The 24,465-nt window shown below is 40.5% G+C and overlaps 1 protein-coding gene across 9 annotated transcripts in view; it reads left to right on the top strand.

The window, feature by feature from the left end:
• Nucleotides 1-24,465, top strand: part of MYO3A (myosin IIIA) — a 170,406-nt gene that overhangs the window by 39,609 nt on the left and 106,332 nt on the right. For 4 of the 9 annotated variants that reach the window (XM_071560615.1, XM_071560614.1, XM_071560608.1 and 1 more), the window contains exons 1-2: nt 12,360-12,648; nt 23,859-24,041. The exons of 1 other annotated variant lie outside the window; for it this stretch is intronic. In XM_071560615.1, coding sequence (XP_071416716.1) covers nt 23,874-24,041 — 168 coding nt within the window. In that variant the 5' untranslated portion in view covers nt 12,360-12,648; nt 23,859-23,873. Of the gene's footprint in view, nt 1-12,359; nt 12,649-15,967; nt 16,030-23,858; nt 24,042-24,465 lie in introns of those variants that run through there. 4 more of the 9 variants (XM_071560618.1, XM_071560611.1, XM_071560613.1 and 1 more) reach the window with 2 other exon arrangements.

The following is a 24,465-nucleotide window of genomic DNA, read 5'->3' as shown; positions in this document are numbered from 1 at the left end:
CTCAAAATAAATGTTAAATGCTTGTTTTTATTCATAAACCAGAAAGACCAAAGAGCTCATTCTGTCACACAGAGTCTGTTATTCTAGTGACTATTTCACAGTTCTAGCCTGGCTGGGTGAACCTGCACTGCTCCCATTAGGATTGCCAGACAGGATCAAGGAAACACTTCTGTTTCTCCTGCAGGCTCTGCACTCTCTCCTGTTTGTAGCTTTGGTGCAGCTCTCTGTCTTGTCTCCATAGTCCAATTTTCTTTCCCAGTGGAAGCAGGACGTCTGTTAGGCAGTCTTACAGCAGTCCCCACTGTCTTAGTTTCCTGACATATCATGGCTCTTTTTAACTACCCCAGAGCCTATTGTCTCATGCAAAAAGCATGTGAAAGTTTGGCCCTTTGCCTCAGATGATTTCAATTAAAAATTGCCATGTATATTTCTTACATTGTTCAATATATGGATCTCATATCTATCAGTCTGCCTTGGTTGTCAAATACACTTTACTGCTTTGGTCTTGACTTCCTGCAGTCCTGTATGGCTGGGCAGGCATAAATATGTGTTGTCAGCTGATGCAGCAAAGGAAATTGTAGTAACAATTGGAGTCACAGCCATTATGTGTTTTCCACTGATCTGGAAAGTCATGCTGAGTGAGCACACTGCGGTCCAAGCTCCACTGCAGCACTGCTGATCTGTGGTGTGTGACTGTCCAAACCTATGTGGTTAGTAATTTCTAGTAATTTAAACAGAACTATGTAGGTATGCTTGGACAATTGTTACACACTTTGCTTTCTGTATTTCCTCTGGATTTCAGTCATGGCTCTCTCTATCTCTGGCAGCTACATTTCTTTCCTTGTGACTCACACACCATGAGTGTCCCAGACTCATTCCCTGGGCTAGGTCTCTGGCTGTATGTTAAAATGTATACAGAAAACCACACAGAGATAAATTTCATGTAGCAGTGACAAGAAATGTATGACTGTTAGCTTATTCTAGTGCCTGCAGAGCTTCTTCAGCTGTGGTTGGCCAACTCTTCCTTTATGTACTATCTCACCTTTCATTTCCTCAAGAAATGCCTTGTTTGTTTTGGTTTGGTTTGGTTTGGTTTTTTGTCTGGGATCCTCAGCTTCTTGAAAGACCTCCAAGGCACCCACGGGCTGCATAAGGTAAGTCCTCAAACACTGAGGAGCCACTCTGAGCTTCACTCTCATTGGCACTGTTCTCAGTTCAGACAGCAGGACAGAACTCTTCACATGTTCTTCAGGACTCAAGAGCAGCCAGTATCAAAGCAGACCATCAAGAAACCCACTGATTTGCAGAGGCGTGACTTTTATTTCAGTGCACCATGAGGGGTTTGTCTTAGCTGGTGTCTTTTATAGTGTCCTTTTCATTGGCTTTGAATTAGGCTAAAGCAGTAAGTCATACTTTATATTTTGCAACTGCTGTTGCATCAGCACCATTTTTTACATTCAAATGTAAGCAGAACAATTATCTGAGTTGGCTAACTTGCCTTTCCCAATATGAAATGCTGCCGCTATATCCATTAGGCAAGGCTGCGTGCCCACTGGGAGGCACCTATGGCTTCAGGTACGCTGCCCTGACAGAGCGGCCCAGACAGGGCCCTTGAAGGGCATTCCCAAGTCCTGCTGTCTAGTCAGTAGGTCTGCCTCTGGGATGTCTTATAAGCACTCCCACTGCACTGGTAGGGAGAAACCTGAGGAGCAGCTTGTCCTTGCAGTGCTCTCAGCCAGTCTGTCCCCCTCCATGAGCCCATTCAACCCCATGCCCCAGCTGTAAACAGCAAGGCATCCTGGTCCCCTTCACTGGGCGGATATATCCAGGAGAGGATGGCATTCTGAAGCCACCCACCACCACTGCACCTGATGAGTGCCTCTGGGAAGTTTGTGTTGGTTCACATCGTGCACCAGACACATTGTCATAATAAAGCAGTTTAATCACCAATATACACATGGCAGAATTGAACAATACATTTTTTTGCCTCTTAGGGGCACACATGAAACATTTAAACATCCATGACCCATAATCTCATTTATCTTTGCAGCATCTTCAGAAGTCTAGCAACATTTGATTTTACTGTCTTTTTCCTGGTTTAGATATCTACATGTCCTGTACTAACGAGCTAAGAGATCTGAATCTTCCTCACAGTTGTCCCTATAATGCTCCTATTCAGTGTTACCCTTTTTTAACTGAGGAGTTGGAGATTTGACAGACAAACTGGTAAGACTGGTTCCCAGAGAAAAGTAAAGATGCAGGGTTTCAGAAGAATCTTTGCTTTATTTTGATGGAAGGAGCACAGCTGTAAACAAGTAATATTTGTTGGGAAGAAGCTATAAAATCACACTATAAAAAAAGAAAATAGTTGAAGAGCAACTTGTTGAGGACTACAGATAAGTATGCATGAATATATGACAGAAATATCTGCTTATACAAATGAAAGCAGAATTTACTTGTTTTACCAAAGCAAAGGTAACCAATGCCTTTTCTTTCTTGATTTTTTTGGGGTTTTTTCATTGTCTTCTTTTCAGTTCTGCCCTTACAATGAGCTAAATATTTATATTGCTCATTCCAAGGTTTTCTTGGAAGCAAGGGATAATGCTATTGCAATTTACCAATATGACAGAACAAACAAAAAATTTCCCGGCAGAGGTGGAAAAGCAGAGGAACACGCTGCATTATCTTTGTACCTGTACTGATTTTAGCCTGCATGGTACAAGCTAGCCAAAGTATTGTTCTGTTAGTTGTTGCTGTTGTTAAATGGTTCAGGTTCTGTAGCTCCTCATACACTGACAGTAATTTTATCCTGCAACTGAATGGATTTGTTGCCTCATCTGCACATGAGAAATTATTGTGTCACATTCCTATTAGCATTAATAGGAGCTACTTGCAAAAATCTTTGATGCTGCTGCTCTGGGTCATTCAATAGCAATGCAGACCTAATTCTGCTCTGGAGACAGCTCGGCACTGTCTATAGAACTGTGTGAAATGAATAAAAATGGTGTTGTGGACTCAGAGTGCTGTGTTGGACTCTCTGCAAGTCACCCTCCTGAAGAACTGAGAGTGAAGCTGTCTTGACATTGAGAAGCATTGTTTAAAATTGAATTTTGTCCTCCACATTTTTGCCTTTGTTCTACTGGTTCTAAAGAAAGATAGGGAGGAAAAAAAAGCTAAAAAAAAAAGAGAGAAAAAATAAAGGGAAAAAATAGAGCAACACCCCAACCCAGAAATTCAAATACAGAAAAATAGTAAATAGAGAAAATAGTATCCAATACACATGAAAAAAAAAAGTAAATAAAAATATTCCATTACCACTTCAAGTGAAGTTTTCTCCTTTGAGAAAGATTTCATGGAACACAAAAATGATCAAAATAAAGAAAATAAATATCAAGGTTACATATAACTGGACAAAGATTTCTTCTGTCTACTTAACATAATTTTCTTGTTTCTCTTCTTGAATAAGAAGCTGCTCAAGGTAGGTTGTAGACCCAAAGTTATAAACTATAATCAGTGTGATGGATGATCCCACTTTTAGGTGCATTTAGAAACTGCAGAACATATGACACATGAGAAGGAAAGTATTTAGAGCTATCTAGAGATCAGAAGCAGAGGCCCTTATCCTGCTAGCAGTCTGTGAGGTGCTGGAAAGGAAATCAAAAGCAATCGACCTGGATTACAATGAACCTGAGGCTTTGACCCCAGGAAACAAATGTGAAGGAGACTCAGAGAAAACTGACAGAAGGTGAAATTAATTTTTTTAGCAGCTCCAGCCAGAATCTTAAGAAAGCTGTTGCCAGTGAAGTTTGCCTGGAAGCTACATGAATCACATTGACTTCTATTGACTTCTCAGGAGATGTTTGAAGGCTGGAGTTGAACATTATTCTGATTTGCCACCATGCCTTTGCCTGTAAGCACTTAATTCTGTCTTGGGGAGCTTCACCACCAGGCGCTCCAGCACAGAGGATTTTTACAAATGGCAACATCAGCTACTTTGCAAACTAAACAGGTTTTGTTTAGTTCTCAGTTTCCTGTAAGATGCATCTCATGTGTGACACATCTCACAACTCAGAGGTACAGCCTCCTGTCTATGGAAGGGAGCATGACTACTTCAGCTAAAAACATGTCTGCAGTTTGATTTAAGGCGTTCAGTCATGAATCTCATGATAAAACTGATACTGAATCTCATGATATTGTGAAACAATCTTTACAGACTGAAGACAGAGATGCCTATTTTGAAAAAAGAGAAGAGGTGCACCTACTGAGATGAGGCAGGACAGTACTTCATTGGTCTATCTGATCATAACTCCACTGGTATCTTGATAAATCCATCTTACCACACCTGTGCAAGAAGACTGCAGAATGGAAGATGCATAATCATCTGAGCTTAAGTACAGGCTCTATAACTGAGAAGCTCAATAAATATGGTACAAGCTAGAACTAATAAAAAAAAAAACCCAAACAGTTCTTTGAAGAATATTAACTTTTATTTTCTTTTTTTTCAATGGCCTTTTGGAGGAAAATGTTACCACTTTTAGAGCAACCCTCTGCCCCCAGGTGAAAGAAAAAAAAGTCTCTATGTTTTGGTTAAACTGCACCTGGCATCAGAGCAAGCATTGTAAGGTGGTACTGCCATCTTCATGAATATGGAACATTTGATTTATTTATTAGTTTGAAACTGAGAAGATTCTGAGAATTTGTTGTCATGCCAGAAGACTTTCTATTGTATTACCTGTTCTTCCAATTTGTATTAATGAAGGTGCAGAGAAGAAACTAACAACTTACTCTTTTATGAGTTTTTTCCAGTTATTTCCTAAGTAAACACATAGAGAAATAGAGTCTTCTATATTCATATTCCCTTAGTCATGGTTTAGGACCCAAGACACTCCAGCTTGTCACCTAAGTCCTAGGATACAATCCTTTGTAAGAAGTGCCTAGAAAATGAAAGTCTTCTTTCACCTATGTGCCAGAAAAAAAGAGATAGAAAGGTTATTTCCTACCTTGTTTTCTCATGGCTGGTCAAGAAACAAAGTGGTGAGAAATTGAGTAAATATTCACCCATGTACCTTGTCATTCACCATTTTACCCATCAGTGAGTACAGTTTGAAGGTAAGATAGAACATTGATTTGAATAGCCCACCAGAGATGCTCTTTATGCAAGGTCTGCATTAGTTAATGATACTTTGCCATTCTGAAAGCTGGTATTGTTCTGTTATATCAGAAACTACAGACCTCCTGCAGGTTGATGAAATACTTTTTATTAGTCCCAAGGGCCTAGCTGTTCAATAAATTAAGAGCAGGAAATCCAAGCCATGTTATCTCTTCTCTCTAACACCATCTGAATTAATTGGCAAGAGTTCTCTGTTGCATAACAGGTGCAAAACACATCATATCCTGCGCCTTGCTCCTTCTGAGACAGCCATCTGACCTGTGCTGTTGCTTTATGTGCAGTGGGTCTTCTGTACCAGGTTTCAAAATGGAAATCTTGCCTGCAGTCTTTGAGCACAGAGATCTCCACTGCAACACCCTTGGCAGTTGGCTCATGATGTGCATGTAGACCGCAGCATATTCATAAATCCTAGGAATAAGCAGTACCAGAAAATGTAAAGTATTGCTCCTTATTGTTGTCTTAAATCTAAAAATGCAGTAAGGGAAATAACTGATTTTCATTTAAAAGTACTACTTGTCAAAGGCCAGTCCCTACCTCATTTCAAAACAACATAAGTTTTACGCGAATGACATCGGGGTTGAGAATGTGAATCTTAACAGGTGCATCTGATAATCAGAAACCCATATGTACTGCTCCAACCAGAAAACTGGGCCACAGTGAACTCCCTCGTGCAACTCTACTAAGTAGCTCTTCATTACTTGCATGCAGTAACGTTCTGAACATTAAGCCAGATGACATATCTTTCACATAACAAATCTAGGAGTTTGTTCTCAAGTCAGATAGGTCCAGGGAGCAGAGAATCAGGCTCAATGTTCCTTCCAGCACTCACAAACAGGAGCAAGGAGGAGGTTTGCATTGCGTGGCAATGGCACACAAATTTCTCTTAGGAGAGATTTTGAATCTCTCCTAAGCTGCAGCCCCTTTTTAGCACACACAAAACAAAACCAAACCAAAACAAAAAGTTTATATGTGCAGAAAGTTTGTAGACAATTTTCTGCTTGCTACACAAAGCTCCCTTCCTTGGATTCAAGCAGACCTAAAGGTAGAAATCCGAGCTCAATAGTCAGATGGCAGCAGGGGAGCGGTGGGTGGCCCTGCTCTGTGCTGTGCCTCGGTGCTGAGCACCAGCCTCCCCCGCTGCTCTGACTTCGCTTTCCCTCTGCGTCCTGCCGTGCCTGCTAAGTAAGGCGCTGCCACAATCAAAGCCCGAACCTCAGGACACAAAACCATCTCCGGGAACAACTTCCTTTGCACTAGACAGGCTGATTGAGGATGGCAGTGCACACAGGAAAGCAGCAGCAGCAGCCCTGACCTCAGCACGGCTTAGCAAAACAAACAAAATCACATTGTTGTCTCAATTGTGGGTGAAAGGAATGATTAACTAGCGTGTTTTGGCAAAAACAGGGAGAGGAGACCTTCTTGGCTTGTACTGAGGATGTTCTGCACAGGAGACTGTTAGGCAACAAAAGGGGAGGAAAACATCCTAATCCTTAGGCCAAAAGCTTGCAGTGAGAACACCAGATTTTTATAGCTGTGAACCAAACCTCTGGGCTATCCAGTCCAGCACTGGGTCTCCAGCAGTGAGCAATTTCAGCTGCATCAAAGAAAGGTGCATGAAACACTGTAACAGACAGAGGTCAGATAAGACAACCCCTTATAAAATGCCTCATTTTAATTCTTAATTTGGGTCTGGCTTGACATCTGAAATGAGAATTTGCCTGGTCTTGTCAAATAGTGTGTTTGCAGGTTCAAAACTGTGTATGGATAGGTGAAGGAGGTGGAAATAGCATTAGTTATTATAAATTGTTATATATAGTACATAGATAGTACATACAGCTTTAGATGAGGGGACCATTACTATGTACGGTTGCAAAGTCAAGAACAGTCATTAGGACAGGCTGTGCTTAAGACTATCAGTGAGTGAGGACAGATCACATCGTAGAAAAAAAGCTGTTCTTTGCAGGGCTATGTTTGTAGTAGTGTGTGAGACTGCCCTACCACTGCTTCCAGGAACACTTTGAGCCCCATTCTCTTATCCCTGGAGACACTGTGCTCTGGTGTGAAAATTAGTTCAATGTCCAGTTCACACAGGACTCTGTAAGGGAAAATCTGTCACCTACATGATGCTCATAATTTAGAGTGAATTTAAATTAAATGTCATTTTCCTTGATGCATTCCCCTGACTCTGGTCAGCATTAGCAGCTATAAAGGCTGCTGAATTTGAGGAGCAAGGTTTATGCCACTCAGCCTGTACCTTACAGTACCTTCATAAAGACCATTTTCATTTTCAGGACTGAAAACTTCCACATAAGAAATATAAATCCATTATGGCTCCTCTGCAGGTTTCCTCAGCAAACTCTTTTTAAAAAACAATTTAAAAAAAACAAGCTAAAGATGTAACTCTGGCACTGAAAAGCAGCTAGACACAGTAACTGCTGGACCATTATACTAATTGCAACTTAAATGTTTTAAGGAACAGCCAGATAAGTTTACCTCAGCTTTGCAAAGGTGTATTATTTAACAAACACACACAGTACAATCTTCTTTCCTATCTAGACAATGTAAAGGAGAAAACTTTTGACTTGACTATTTTTGACTGCTGGCTTTGGGGTTTGAATGTTGGCTTTCGCATTTAATTTAAATCTTGCTTATTGAATCCTTCAGAGCTTATTGAATAATTTTCTTTACTCCAGACTATTTACTTTGCCATGTTATTGTGACTTACAGTTCATATTGAACCATGTCAGATACCATCTGAGGCATGTGTATACGAGCAATAAAACCAGTATGACCTGATGTAGAAATTACATATAAACTTATCAAATGCATTCTGTGATATTTATTTTAATTTTTTATCGTACAAATCATAGCATAGTACAGATAAGATGTATTTTAGAAGTAGGGGACTAATCAGAAAAACATAAGGGGGTTATTAAGTTTGTCTTGGTTGTCTTATGAGTGTTTCTGACAGAATATATTATCAGGTATTTTTTAAAGGTGAACCCTTGCTGACTATAACAGCTTATATGAAATACCAAAGTCAGTCACTCTGGATAACTTGCATTAGTCCTAAGAATCTATAAAACCAGTCCACTGCCATTTGACATATTGGAAACCGGCAAGTTGTTAAGTCTCAAAATTAAATATGAAATTAAAACCAGGCATGCTTCTAATGGAAGTCTGTATCAAACTGTCTTGGTTCCCAAAAGAATTTTTTTCCTGACAATAGCTGAGAAGCAAAGCTATTTCCTGGTAAAGTTTGCAGCTAATGGGAGAAATTGGGGGAGTATAAGTAGTGGAGGGAGAAGACCATGGAAAGAGCAATCAGGACCATTTAGCACAGCAGCTGTAATAATCAATACACAATTAATACTTCCAGGAACACAGAATTATTGATGCTTTAACAACCTTTCATTGTTTTAAATTCTTTGCCTTGATTTGAAGGTATTCTGAGATGGGCAATAAACTGGTACCTTTTGTATTTCACTTCAGTGCTTTAAATTGCCCTCAGTGTTTAAAAAATCCATGGTTTTACTTCAAAAAGGGTTCGTTACCTAGAAAAGTCCTAATGATAATTTGCCTCTAAATAACCATCATGGCAGAAATGCTGCAAGTGCTCTGTGGGAACAGAGGAGAATTGCTTCTGCTCCTGCTAACAGATGAGATGACAAAGCCCTCTCATCATTCAGGAGAATGAAGTGTTGGAAATGATACAACCAGCTAACTGATAGAGCACTGGGGCACGGGCGTGGTAACAAAGACAAATAAAAAGTTTAGAATCAGGATGGCACACAGCTTCCCTTCTCCTTCTTTCTTTCTTTTAAATCTGGTGGTTTGTGGGTTTTTTTCAAGATTTTTTTTTCACATGTGTTTACAATCAATCAGAACAGAGGAGGAGGAGCAGCTGGGAAGACAGCAAACTGCAGAGCAGGAAACCAGAGCTCAGCATGTCTGTTGTGTCTGTGCTGCTCACATAACCAGGCACGGACCCCTTCAAAATGTAACCCTGTTTGTGTCACTGTTTGCTACACTCCCTAACTGGATTAAAAAGAAAAAGAGGAAGACAAATCCAAATCCTCCAAGGGCTATTTTTGGAACATCCTCAGAGATTAATGGCAGGCTCACAAATAGGAAACTGTTTATAAAACTCATTTTTGGTATGCCTCTGGATTAGGAGGCTGAGGAATTTCTAATAGTACAAGCAGAATAATGGAAAAAAACTCAGAAACAAGCTCTTCAGGTTATTTTCAGATTATGTTGTCATTCTCTTTTTGGGGCTAGTATAATACAACAAACCTGTCTCTTCTTTTGGCGGAAAGAAAAAGCATTTTCTAGGTTTTATTTATTTGTTTATTATTTTGCAGCTGTTGGGGATTAATGAAGTGTGGGTTTGTGAACTGTGTGAAGTCTGGCAATGTGCTTGTTACCTCTGGCTCCAAGGGAAGGGTGATCTAGACTGACAGGGAGCTCCTGGTATGTCTGAAACAGTGTAAAATAGGGGAGAAATAAATAGAACAAAGTCTGCTTGACACATTCTGTATATCCCTTGGAAGTATTCTGGACATTATGTGATCCAAACTTGAAATTGTCCAATAATAGTAATTTGAGCCTCAAAATTGCAAACATCACAAGTTATTTCCATTGAAAATCATGGTATTGGCTTTACAAAAAACTATGGTATGAAGAAAAAGTCATAGACAAATAAAACTCATAAAATTTCTTAGGTTATCATTATTTACCATATTGTTGCTGAATACTTAGATAAAATTTTAAAGTTCCTTATATATTATGAGGATTAGAAACTTAATTTTTCCAAATGGTAACTTCAACATCCAGTTAATCCACATACTAAGGAGCTGGTGCCCTGTGATTCTTGTCAAGGCTACTGGAACTGATATAGTCTTGAGGAAGTTGGTCTTATATAAATCATAATACCTTTAATGCCTGAAATTTAACTTTGAAGAACTGTGATTGGTGTTTGTGGGAATTGTGAAAACGGAGAACATTCTGCACTAGCCAATGCTGACTGAAAAAGTCATGCCAAGTAGAAGAAAATTGAGCAAGTGTTTTGGAGACCCACTGCTCAGGTAGAACCTATGTGCAACTTCCTGTACAAAAATTGATGTGCTCTGGCTGCTGATCAAGACAGATTCCCTCTTCTTTTCACTCATACAAAATGGCATCTGTCATTGCTGGCTGACACTTCCATTTGTGTACTGTGACCCCTTCAGAGGCAGAATAAAAGACACATTTGTTTGACACTGAGTCTTCTTTTATCACTTGATCTGAAAGGACCGCAATTTGCGCTATTAATAAACATGGTTAAATGACAGGATCTGAAATGCAACGAACTCAGAAACTGGGTGCTAGATGCTGTACAGGTATAATGCAAGAGCCACTATACAGAATAGCTTCTGAGTTTAGGTCTCACTTTAATTTGTGGTGTAAAAAAAAGTATAAATGATCTCATAGAAAGATGCTGCCGTTTTGTTTTGTTTGGCTTTTCTTTTTAATTTTTCTGTAAGTACATAGAAGAACAGCACAGATGATAAATACAGCACATATGAAACATAAATTTAACTCCATCTATTATCAATATACTGATGCTGCCTATACTTCACTAGTTCATAGTTCTGTTTATATAACAAAATACATTTGTGTTTAGTAGTGTCAATAGTGGTATTTGTTTAATGGGTATTTTTCGTAATGCTAGACTGCTAATTACCTGAACCTTCAGGGGCTATGAAGAAATACAACTGTAAAGAAATACACATAGTATAGCATAACACAGGTGCTCCTACTACAGGATATGTACAATCTGTACAATCAATTCAAAGATACATTGCAAGAAACTATGACGTGCCAAATCTGAAATCTCTAAGCAGTTAGTTTGGGAACAGCTGTATTAACAAGATAACTATCAGGATGCTCCACATGACCAATATTACCACGTGACTGGTGTTGTTTATTGCTTAGTTTAGTTTTTTAATCCCACAATTTTCAGGTCATGACTGAGGGATCTGTTGTGCACACTTAGAAATGGCAGTACCACAACCTCTGATCTTTACCTGCACATTTTCAAGATTGGCACTTTATGTTATTCCCAGGTATGCAGAAAACAGCAATCCTCAGATGTCCCAACACCTTCTTACTAGCTGACATCACTGCATGTAAGCACAAAATCCTTTAAGGTTATTTTAGTGATCAGTGTGTTCCAAGAAAAGGATAAGGGTACTCTCTAAGTAACTGCTGACACTAGAAGAGATTTTCTATCATAGATCTCTACAGTTGTCACTTAGTCCCAGAGCTTCTCTACTGCAAGTTTTTAGAACTGTGGAAGGTTTTATATCCCAAATTTTTCAATACATCTTTTCCTAATATTTTGTTAAAAAACAAACAAACAACTTAAGAGCGCTTTTTAAAAATTCAGTTTGAGACATGAGTTCAAACTGGGTCTGACTTAGGACGTTCTTAGTTACAGAACAGCACCTGCAAAACCCTAAAACTTTGCTACCTGAAACCCCATGAAATAGAAACAGGTGTGAAATTTCAACACAATGCCTTGCACATGTTTGCTTGCAAAATTTGTTTTCCCCCTACTGGGTATAAATCAATAAGCATAAATTAGGCTATCACCATTCAAAAGCAAGACTTTTGTGCTAGACATGCAGCTCCTGGGTCTAATGACAGTGGCTGATACAGGCACACATAGGTGAAAAATTATCAGTTTTCTAAATCACTCTACTTTCCCGCAATTCCTGCTTTTTGATTACTACAACTCTCACCTGTGCTTATGGGCTTGTTGAGACTGTGGACTCAGTTTTGGAGTGGGAAATTTCAAAATTATTTTGATTGTAGTTTTAATTGGATTCCTTAATTACCACTGAGCTTTTAAATTATTTTCATGTTCATCAAATGTTCTATATTACACATGCTGCTCAAAAAGCCTGAAAACCACGTTCTGTAAAGTAATACAAACATTTCTCCTTTAGGAACTGGGTTAGGTCATGAAAAATCTGGTAAATAGTCACAGCTTTTCATCTGCACTGATCTGGGTTGGATGTGAAAGGTTTTGTATCCTATTAACAACCTCCTGAGCTAACCAGCCCCTTAAATGTGATTACAAGGATCACGCATCTAAGACCTTCAAAAGGGGTTACCGAGAGCTCTTGATAAACTAAAGAAAATATCTGGCAAAGCTCAGGGTTGCTCCAGAGAAACCTATGCATTCAATAAATAACTTATGCTTTTGGACATCCTTCATAATTCATTATGGTGGATGGTATTTATGATCAAAAGAATACTAAGCTTGCAGTAGATAAATTCTTTGGTGATTTTCCTAGAGGATATTTACTCAGGTGTTGCAGGAAGTATTGCTTCTCTGTAATAAACACCAAAAGGGGAGGAGTTCCCTATATTTGCTACAGGCTGCGCTCAGTTAAGCAGCCAGAGAGGTCAAAAAGCAGTTCCCCTGAGAGGTAAGTTCTTTGATTCTTATAGTGGTGGTCTCTTTTCTGATACTTAAACATGCTTGTTTATTTTCTTGAGTTATCCTTTATATATTTGCTGATCTTTTGATTCATCACTTATTTGCATATGTACATAGTTAGCCATCAGAACACCTCCTCATGGGTGTAATACTATTAAAATATCAATTATAAACAAAATAAAATAGATTAAAAGATGGAACATATGCCTTAGGTCCTGCAAACTCTCCATGGCTGAGCTCTGCTCAGGATTTGGAGCCCAGCAGCCGAGGACCCCCTTTTGTTGGGGGTTCTATGGTGTCCTGCATAGCTGGATCCTGAACTTGTCTGGATGTAGTATGGTTTTTCACAACATAGAAAATGTTTCATCAAGTAAATTATAGTTTTAATTTGGTGCCTTAATCACAAGAGCATCTTTTCCCCCTGCTTTTTGTCATTAGAGGCTCCTAAGAATGTAAAAGTCTGAAGGTATCAGTTCTGAAGTAAAAGTGGTCCATTCTACTTAATGTATGTTTCTGGCTCATTATATTTCAATGCAGATTAAGACGTTCTAAAAGCAATTGTCTAGTGTGATCTAACATTGAAGATGCTTTGAGAGGGTGTCTGTTCATACTGCTTTCATAGTTCTTGCACAGTAATTTAAAAATAGTTTTCAGACTTGCACCCACAATACTTCTATGAAGTTTAAAACCTGTTAAAAGGCAAGGAGAGAGTCTGAAACTAATCTAATCACAGTCTGTTAAAAAGATAGTATATAAGGGCAACTTATCCTCATACCAGGTACAGGTGGAGATGATCACACTTCATTTATCTTTTAATACCTATATATGTATATCATCAATACATAGTATTTGTCCTTAATTATTTCAAATGTATTCTGAGGGAGAGAATACACCCATATTTACTCATGAACTTTAAAATCTCATCTGAAAGGCTTCCTAGATAAAAGCAAAACAATAATTTTGGGGAAAATGAGGGGCAAAAGCCAAGGCATGTTGAGGTAGAGGAAGAAGATGAAGGAGAGGAAATAAAGGGAAAGGAGAAGCGTAGCCTGCATGACACTGAATGTGACTTCATCATTTCATGCCTAAGTTTTCCAGCACAACCAGTGTCTATTTGACACCAGAACTGTCATTCCCTAAGTGCTGAAACTCCTGTTTTGTTTGAACAGTGCCTGACTCTATAGGCCTTGGAGGTTGATTGTGACTTTCATTCATTTAAACTAAGACCCTTTTTGCAGCAACAGGCTGCCATTACTTACACACTGTTCATGATTATGTAATTGAAACAGACAATGAGTTATTTTGAGTTTCACAGACCAGTTCACCTGAAAAATTAATTAATGCAGAAGACATAAATGTATACAACACTCCAAATGGCTTAGTTGGATGAGTACTATCATGGGGTTTTGCCTTAGAGGCCCATTCAGTGGAAGAGGCAATGCTCATAGGGAATTTTAGGTTTTCAGAGCTAAGGAACAGTGACTTTGGCACACAGGTAGGCAAGGTGGGCAGCAGTGGTTTTAAGGTAATTCTTCTAGAAGTGGAAGGGAACACATGAACCAACCACTGAAGTTTCTGCCTTTTCTGGTTCCTATGACTGGGTCTAAGCACTTCTCAGTTCCAGGTCTCAGGTGCATGCCAGCTGTGCCTGGGAGGAGAGGTATGAGTGCCCATCATCCCCCTTCTGTGCCTGGGTTTGCACTGAGAGGCTTCCAGCCTTTTTTTGTTGGTGTACTCTGATCAAACTTCTGCAGAGGTTTAGACTGTCGTGCTTCTGCATGTGACCTGCCATCCACCAGACACGCAGCCAAAAGGCAGTGGGGTGCCAGGTATTCCTAAGGGCACTCCCCAGTGTACACTCGCAACCAAAAGCAATGAAAGTTTTGCTCAGGAAGGAAGAGGCTTTGCAGAGTGTTGTTCATGCGGTGATTCAAGCCTAAAAGATATGGATGTTTTTACAACTGAGGGCCTATTTTGCCAGTGTTTCAAACTGCAATCAGTAAAATGAGATTATAAAAATAGGAAGCTCATTTTGTATTTTCATAGGGTCTCAACCAGGGGAGTAGAAACAGTTATGGAGCCATCAAAAAAAGTTAATAAAGACTATATAGGACCTTAAACTTTTCCTCATAAATTTCTATGTGCATAATGCAATGCATAGTCTAAAAATGTTAGCAATTTTTATGCAATAAAGTAGTAGTGTTTTGATGAAGAATATTAAAGAGGCCTCTCATCCTTATACATATCTGGCTCATGGCTATTTAGCTTTGGGGTTTAAGAAGTTTCTATTGATGACTTTTCCAGAGTGAGGAATTTTACAAGGTTTCTTGTGCATGTGATTTCTTTGACGTCTGGGATGGGAGATAAGCAGCCTTTCCTGTTAGATACATTCGCATGGAAAGGCCTTCCCTGAACTAACTACACTTGATACCTACTCTGCTTTTGTGACTGAAACAGCTCAACTAATGTCAGACCTGTCTGAACACAAAAAACAAGTTAAAATACTATTAGAAAAATGGAGGGAGACAAACTCAATCCAATAGCAAAAGTCTCCAATGAAGGCGTATGATCCCTGGTGCCGATCCAGTTTGGCTGTTTCTTTACAAGTGCATTTATCAGAGATCTTCCAAAGAAAACCTAAGCAGCATAATTAAAGTCCTCATGTACCATGCAGGAGCTGTACTGATAAAATTCACCCGATTCCCAACTTTTGCGAAAATTGTCTTGCAACTTCACCCTATTACTACACCTATTTTGTGCAGCTGCTGTGTAGTCACCTCTCTGCAACAGGTAATACCGTGAGCTTGGGGCGTGCACCCAATCTCAATTACATTTAGGGTCCACTTAGGTCCATTCGGTTTCCTCAGGGCAGCGCAGCCCCAGGGCCCAGGCCCGCGGCCCCGCTGGGTGCTCCGCGGCCGCCGGTGCGTGTGAGCCCCGTGGGTCGGACCAGGGTGCGCTGGCCGTGGACCGGCTCCGGGGTGCCCGGTGTCCGTGGCCCGGTGTCCGTGGCCCAGCTCCGGGATGCCCGGTGTTCGTCGCCCGGCTCCGGGGTGCCCGGTGTCCCTGGCCCGGGCCGGCTGTACGCTCAGCAGCCGCCGCTGCTCCGCCGGGAGGGGAGCCCGGGCCGCCCCGGCGCCCCCGCCGCGCCCTGCCCGGGGCGGGCCGAGCCCTCCCGGCTTTGCCGGCGCCTGCGGGGGATTATCGGGGCCACGAACTCATCCGCCACTGACCCCGAGGCGGGACCGCAGCCGAGCCGGGGCCGTCGGCAGGAGGAGGAGGACGAACCCGAGGCACGGCCACCGGCGGTGGCGTGGCCCCGGCCCCCTCGGCAGGGCTGTCTCTGCGGGGACTGGAAGTTTCGCTGCGGGTAATCCCCGGCCAGGAGCGGGGGGCAGGGGACAGCAGGGTCTGCGGTGTAGCGGGGATTCTCCCGAGCGCTGCGCTGCCCGGCGGCCACGCCTCGCCGAGGGACTGGGGGCGGCCCGGCCCACTCGGGGTGCTGGCCCGGCCCCCCGAGGGTCCCTCCCGCGGCCCCGGTGTCGGCTCTGGCCGGGCGGGGCCCCTCGGAGCCGGGAGGTCCCGGCCCAGGGGCATGTGAGGGGCTGGTTGGCCCTGGCGCTCTCTCGCTCAGGGGACCCTTGCTTGTTTCTACTTTTTTAGGGGTTTTTTTGTGTGTAAGTTTCTGGGTAAGGAACGCGTGCGGAGTAGCCGGGAGAGATGCCGTGCTGCCCGCGGTGGGGCCAGCGCGGCGCTCCCGCAGCGGGGCAGAGCTGCCCGCCCCACGCACACGCGGGACCGCGGCGGTACCGGCGGCTCGGCCGGACACGTGTGGGCTCTGACCGTGCCCACAGAGCCTCGCGGTACACTCACACGCCGCAGCTTCTCGCCTACTGATGCCGAGTGCTAGCAAGTTTGCTTATTAACTGTAATGCCTTCCTTATCTTGCTATCAAATGACTATCACCTTAATTTCAAGCGCTGTCAAAACTCAATTGATGCAGCTGCTAAATTAATTTTGAGTTGCCACTTTGCAGCTGTTAAAAGTTCTGAGAAATCGGGAGTGAGGTCGCACCATATTGATTTTTATGGCCTTATAAAGTTTTACTGTGTTAAAGTAGGAAAATTGAGTGATGCTTTAGCTTTGAAAGCTAAGGTATGTGCTAATATATTGATCTAGAGTTTAGTCATTGAAAAATAATTCTCATCCCTTGCAGTGCCTCTCTTCTGGGAGCCACAAAATGAGCTGAATATGTCAGTTCATTACTTCTGATGGCACCAAGTCCAAATATAATTTGATAATGAACCATTTCCCTTTCTGTTATTAATCTTGTTTCCATGATTGTAATGCCCCTGCATAAATATCGTCTGTTGGATGACAATTGGCACAAAAATCTTAGCTCTCATTTGTTTTCAAAATATTGGAGCTTTTAGAATTGACACAGCAATTAAATTTAGTGTTTTGTTTCTATGTTATTTTCATAGCCTCTTCCTTTAGTTACAAGTTGTCTTAAAAGTTGGGGTCCTGTAGTGGTGTCGTGTTTAAACTCAAGGATTGTCATCCAGTGGTTAGCCCCTATGCATGAGATTCAATTGAATGCTTACAGGCCTTACTGATTATTTAACCTTTTGCTTAAAAAAACCCTTCTCCGATGGAGTTTCCTGAGAACTGTAAGCCTCAGCATGCCATGGGACTCTGACTGTTGTGGTGCACGGCATGGAATGGAAGAAAACTGAGGTGGAACCTATCACTGAAGTTGCATCCATATCCTTTGGGAATGTTCAGAGGGTGAAGTGCTGGAGCCTCCCATGAGCAGGGCTGGCCATTTCAGTCTGCAGCAAGCCAAAATGTCAAGATCAGCTGAATAATAATCAGCAGATGGAATGTCAGTTTGGACACCCAATACTCATCTATCAGTAGAAGGAGATCAGGTACTGACACTACTCAGTACTGTTTCTCTACTGCATGTAGAAGTTTTACAAAGGTCAAGGAGTCCAGAGGCATCAAGTGTCTCTGAGAGCTGCCTTGCTTTGTTGAGAAAGTTGTTGCTGGATGACAGCAAAGAGAAGTGTTTTGAGAAACACAAGAAGCAGTTACCCAGCCTTTCAGAGAGTAAACATTAAGAAAGAGCCTCAAAATTGGATAAGTTTCTTCCTTGAATAGCCGTAAGATTGAATCTATACTTTGAATTGTGCACAGGAACTATATTGTCTGATACTAACTTAAATTCATCACCACTCCTTGCCTCCAAATGCTTTAAGTAACCAATTATTTCTGCATTTACATTAATTGAGAGTTCGGTGGTTGTATTCAAAGTTTGCTTGGCAATGTCATTGCATGGTGCTTGCCTTTTCTGTACATCACCATACAATGTCCAAGTTGACTGACAGCTTTCAGGTGATGAGATGTGGCTGGCTTGCAGTTTTCCTCACTGTAGTTTAGGGCTGATATTAATTTTGCAGATGTCAAGCTGTAACTCTTTGTTTCCAGCATTTAAGTAGGATAGAATTCATCTCACCTAATATGGCTGCAACTCAGAGTGTATAACTGGGTTCCTGTTGTAGTCAGTGAAAACTTCACCAGTAGAATCATAAGCCTGGAGACCAAGCTGTCTTAATGCTAAGGTAGGTACTAAGCAGGTCAGGTGAATCAATTTTTGATTGCTTTGACTGACTAAAATGGAATTATAACATCTAGCTTAGGTTCCAATAGGTGTATTCTACACATCAGCTTAGGTGAAGCCCACCTAAGTTGATGTGACTTGTGCCTTTCTCACTGACGTAAACACACAACAGTGAAAGAAATGGACTGACTGTTAAAAAAGTTATTGATTTTTACTCTTCATCTACCATACCTGGGGTTAAAGCGATTATTTTTTTTCTCCCTCTCTGGAAGGTTTCTTGCAGGTGGGAATTGTTTAGTTCTGGAAAAACACTGGGGAATATATAGAGTGAAAAGTAGGAAGCAAACTGATGTGCAATCAAAGAGGATAATTCATATAGATAGTACAAAAATTATGTAATTATGTAAATTTGTTGGGTTTTTTTAGAGTGAAGTTATAATGCTACATGCATTCAGGTTTTGACAAAGAAGTAAAAAATTCATCCTGTTGTGTTCCAAATATTTTTCTTTAACTAATTGCTAAACTGGATAATCTGCTCACAGTGAGCTTAGATTTGAGTATAGTTCCCATTCAGATATTGGTTGTCTCATCATTGAAATCAGAAGCCAGGTATTCCCCCAGAATTAAATGGGAGTGATACTGGAATTCCCAGAGCAAAACTTACTCTTTGAACCATTGATAAAATAATATACTGCATAATTTACTCATTACATCTACATTTATACTAGCTGAGGATCAGCTGCAATCCATGTCCTTAGTTGAATAATCAAATTATTTGAATATTTAACCAGAAATTTGTAGGTGCTAGTGTGATAGAGGGCATATTGTAGGCTCTTAGCTTGTTTTGAGAATTCCATGCAGCAACCTTTAACTTTCTTATTAAATACTTGCTAGTGTGGCGTAAACTCATGCAATAAGAAGAAATGGGTTTTGGGATTTTACTGTGCCATTGCATTAAGTGTTTCAAGGCCTCACTGTGCCTTGTGATCGGTACCAGACCAAAGATCTTCTAAATTAGCTATTGGATAAAGGTGAGATGTTTTTTTTGGTGCAGTTTTGGTTTTATTTTTGTTTTGGTTTTTGTTTGTTTGTGGGTTTGGGGGATTGTTTGTTATTTCGTTTTTGTTTGGGTTTTTTGTTGTTTTTGTTTGGTTTTGTTTTTGTTTTAGGATGATTGTTTTTTCTGGTATCTGTTAGGCAGGAAGTTTAAGTTTCACAGTCTGAACAAATGGAATTGTCACCTGCAGAGAGGTAACAGACCTGACAGGCCATGTGAGCTTGTGTTCCCTGCACCTGACATCTATCAGTCATGACAGATGTGAAGATGTCTGGCAAGTTACAGGGTAGGATATGTGCAGGAGCTGTCTGGTAAAACACAAGTAATATTTGCAATGGAAAGGAAAGAGTGATAAATAAACAAAAGGCAACCTCGGTAGAGCTGTTTTGAACTGAAACAATGAGGTCCTGGTTCCAGTTTTCAAGACCAGGAAATTGTGGTAGCCAGAAGACAAGATGCTGATGGGAGCCTAAAGGCAGAATTCATTGTAGTTGTTTATGAATTGGTGTCTGCTTTGCTAACTATGTAGGCTCCCTTTGTGAAGGAAGATTGGTAACATGAGGCAGGGTGCCTCTCTTGTTCTATTAGCTCCTTATGGAGGAAATGGATATATTTTCATCCAAGTGAGATGAAGGTCCATTCAGAAACTATTGGGAGGGGAGTTTTAGAGAGACATTACACACTTAGGTGGTGTGAAACAGTAGTAAAAATATTGGTTTAACGTAATACGCTATGTGAAATTCAGGGTCCATTGTGCTTTCAACACAAACCTGTAAAGAAAACATATTGCTTATTCCCACTTGACTGTGTTGTCTGTAAATGCTCTGTGGCCTTGACTGTAAAGCCCTCCGCAGGGCAATTGGTTTGTGTCTGAAGCTTTGGGTGTGATAAATGTACTTAATTGAACTGCCTTTGCAGTGATCAGATAGTCCACAGTAGATATACTGTGTTCTTAGGAGTCTTCCCCTTCCCTTTCCAAACTCGGTAGATACTGAAAATGATGGAGAATGCAGAGGTCTGCCAGCATGGATGCTGAATGGGGTATCTCTGGGTATCTCAAATATGGGGCCTGAGGTCTGCTGCATAGGGTGTGCATGTTTGATGTGAAGGAAAAAGTCACACTGGACTGGCTCATAAGAATTCTCACCCAGTTTGTTCTTATATCCAACACCAGATCCTCCTCTCAGAGGAAAACAAAACACAAAACCCAACCAACCAACCAACCCACAAACCCCCAAACCAAACCAAACCAAAAAACCAACCACATTAGCTTGTTGACTTACAACTACAAATCTGTTTTTCCCCTGCCTTGAATACCATGATTTAATCACTGTGTCACAGTCTGTTTGAGTCTCTCAAATTTACAGGCCTGTGTACTCTGTGATTTAAACTTTATTTCACGAGCTCATTAAGAACTGTAATAAGCACGACAAACAGGGGCTCAAACTCCTTTTGAGCAGGTCAGTCTATCATGTGAATTTATTTAGTCACCGTTCAAGCCATAAGGTTTTATAACTTATTACCCATAACTCATGCACTTATGAGCAAAAACCAAAGAACAAAACCTAGCTAAGGCTAAGAGACTGCATATCCCTTCTCCTCAGTCACAGTGCAGGTGTCCTCTGTATCACACCAAGGAGCCAGGAGAGCCTCAGCAGTCCAGCTGCTGTTGGATTGCTTCAAAGGCTTTTTTAGGTAGGCTCATGTTTTGTACCTTTCAGCTTGGAGGGTTTTTTTTTAATACCTCCAGCTTGGAGGTCCTATCCCATTTTTATAAGTTATCAGATTCTAGGAACCTGCAATAGGAAAGATAATAGGGGACAGGCATTTGCTGGTGGTGTTGCTCCATAATGGCTCTTGACCTTTTTTCAGGCCACCTGTCTGCCTACTTGGTGCTCTTGCTTTGAAGTACTGACACTGCTCCCAGCATCCATCAGGTCTTACCAGGCGCCAGGTTAGCCAAAATCTGAGCAGAAGTTGAGCAAACTGTCACGCTGAGCACAACAGAAGTATTTTAAAGGGTTTTTTTCCTAGTGGTTCAAGGGTACGTTCCCAGCATAGAGGTTTGGATCAAGTTGTAAATTGCGGTGTTTTTTAAGTAAATTTTTAACGGTGGGAGGTATGGTAAAATATCCAGTTGGTTGGGCATCCAGACATATTCCAGACACAGTCCAATTTATTACTGAAATAGGAGATTAAATCATTATCAGCTTTCTCATTGTCACTGAGATGTGATAAAAGATTATTTACCACCCAGAACAAAACACTTGAAAGAATACTATTTAATGTATTTTTAATAATAGTGGTGGAAGTTAAACAATTTGCTGCAGAGGCTTGTTCTTAAAATTGGTTAAAGTGAGGAAACATGGCGTTCAGTATAACTTACTCAAGTTATGATTTTTGAAGCTGTAAATCAAGAAAAAAGAATTAGCGTGAATAATTCCTTCTGAAATAGCACTCTTAAATTACTGAACTAAGTACAACAGCTATTGAATCCATTTTTTATGAGGTATGTGGTGATTTTTCTGAAGATGAAGTGCAACTGGTGTGATTTTCAGAGGAAAATACAAGCATATGGCAAGTTCTGTAGCACTTTTCTCTGATAGCCAAGTAGCCCCTGCAGGATCGTGTTTCCTTGGCCCCTTTGCAGTTCTCATTGTACCAGTCTCTGCAGACAAATAAGCAATTGATGCTGTGAGTCAATGAATTTCAGCTGCATTGTGTCAACATCTTGGGAGTTAATGAAGCCTCGGAAGCCTTCTGAAACTGCAGGTTTGGTACATGTGTTTTCTTAGAATGTTCTACTTGGTATAAATCATCTGTGCAGAGGCATGGACCTTTGCTTAGGGCTGTATTTGGTGATTCAAGGTATCATAGATCCTTGCTTGGCTTTGGCAGAGGCTAAATATATGAAGCTGTTCCTTGAGCTCCTGCATCTTAAGTGCTCATCTTTGAAGGGGAGGAGGTAAATCTTCGTTTCTTCAACTCTGCGTATCTCCTACTGTAAACTGGGTCAGAAGCTCCTGTGTTGTAACGTGAGACATAGTAGGCCCTGGATTTTAAGAGAAAACTATACATTCTGTAGGAAATAGTGTGTATGTAGACAAGTTTCAATATGATTTGGAGGCCTCAGTTCCTATGAAAGCACCTATTGATAGCTTTTTGCTTTTTTTCTCTTGAAAACATCACTAGTTACAGATTTTGTATCCAGTAAAACCTTGAACAAATAGCCTCAATTCTAAAAACTAAAGCTCAGAAAGAGAAATTTTGAAATTCCCTCAAAGCAAGGGTTTGGAATTATGACTCCTAATCCTTTCATCATTCCCAATTTGGTTACTGTTTTGTGCATTCCCAAATACCATCTAATTACAAAGCATTTATATAAAAAGTGATTAAAACTCCCAAAAGAATTATTGCAAAGGCAAAAGAAAAAGGAAGTTAAAAAAAACCTGTTGTAACTCATTTATATTCTTCTGGGGGGAAGAAATGGTTTTCCTGAAAGTGGTGAAGTTCCCGAGGCATGGAATGGAAAGGTAATGCCTAAGGAAGAGAGTGCAGTCACTGTACTGATGCAGTTAAGTCTATGTGAATCCCAGGGGGAGGGCTGGACAAAATAAAGAGGGAAATTGGAATGGAAAACTGAGGATTTACTTATTACAGCTATATGTCTCTGGATCTTGATCCTCTGTCTTTACTTTGACCTTAACCTGGAACAGTGTTGAAGGGAATTTCATTGTGGCAGGTTAAATGGGTTTTTTTGTTCCCACAGTACTTGAAATCAGGGTGGTGGGCCGGTACTGGTTGTAGTCCAAGTACACAACAGGCTGCTGCAGGTTTCCTGGTATGAGTCAATTGTAGTCAGCCAGGACATAGGTGTAACCTGGTAAGTGATGGATACAATTCCATCATTGTAAAAGGTGTTTCCTTTACAGTACAAAAACTGGTTGTTAATGAATGGACATTGATAAACATGACTGCAAGTGCTTGACTGTCACAAGACCTTAGTATTGTCAAGAGATCTGCCATTTTGATTTGCTTGGCCTTATGATGTGTTTATAATATTTCAAATGCTAAGAATGGAATTATAAAACTGATTGTTTGCTGTAAGAATTTGAATGAAACTAATACTACGATTTAAGATGTTTTGTTTTGTGTGGGCTTTCTTCCCCTTGCCTGATTCTTGGTAATGGAACCAAATTCTTTGGGATTTTATGAACTTGACTTTCATTCCCCTGCCCTTTCAAAATCCAAGAGTGACATTATATTTTCATTGAAGTGCATGGGAAAGCTTCCACTGGCTTCACTCAAACTTGAAATTGGTTCAAATTTTCCTTTGAATTTCCCTTCATTTGATACTGTGTTGACTGCACATACCTGTATTAAGTTCTTACTCATTATGCTTTCTGTGCAAAAACATTTCTAGTGTTTGAGACTGGAATGTGTGTTTCTCTTTGTATTTATAGGAAAGCAATTACTGTTAACCATTTGTTGAGTGAACATTGGGATCTCTTTTTCCTAGGAGCCATCATTTGAGATGCTTCCTTTGACTGGGAAAACAATAATATTTGATAGCTTTCCTGATCCTTCAGATACCTGGGAAATAATTGAAACTATTGGCAAAGGAACATATGGAAAAGTTTTCAAGGTGTTAAATAAGAAAAATGGCAGCAAAGCAGCAGTCAAAATTTTGGACCCTGTTCACGTAAGCTACTTAAATTAATTGGTTTGTGCTTATCAAATTGTGAGTTTATGTAGTCTTTTTTTCTCTTTATCATTGTAGATTGTTTGCATTAGAAATGACAGTAAAATAAACTGCTTCAGCCTGCTAAGTATCAGACTAGCTATCAACGCATTTTTCTTATCATAAGTGATCTTTTAAATGGTTGCCTATAGCAGAAGTCAGAAATATATCTAAACTGTGTTACTTTGCTTTTGGTTCCTCCTTGTTTATCTCTTATTTTCAGAAGCAGAACTGATTATTTTCCTTTTCACTACTAGGAGTCCTAGCTTATTCTTACTGTTGTTTGCTTTCCTTTTTTTTTTTCTTCTTTTGACATAGTAACCAGTAAGAGAGTTATGTACTTCTAAGTGCTTAGGATGTACCTTCAAGCATCTGAGTACATGCT

This window comes from Pithys albifrons, chromosome 7 (assembly GCF_047495875.1).
Source record: "Pithys albifrons albifrons isolate INPA30051 chromosome 7, PitAlb_v1, whole genome shotgun sequence".
Classification (NCBI taxonomy): domain Eukaryota; kingdom Metazoa; phylum Chordata; class Aves; order Passeriformes; family Thamnophilidae; genus Pithys; species Pithys albifrons.
The sequence above is the reverse complement of the archived record's forward strand: the minus strand, read 5'-3'. Positions and strand labels throughout refer to the sequence as shown.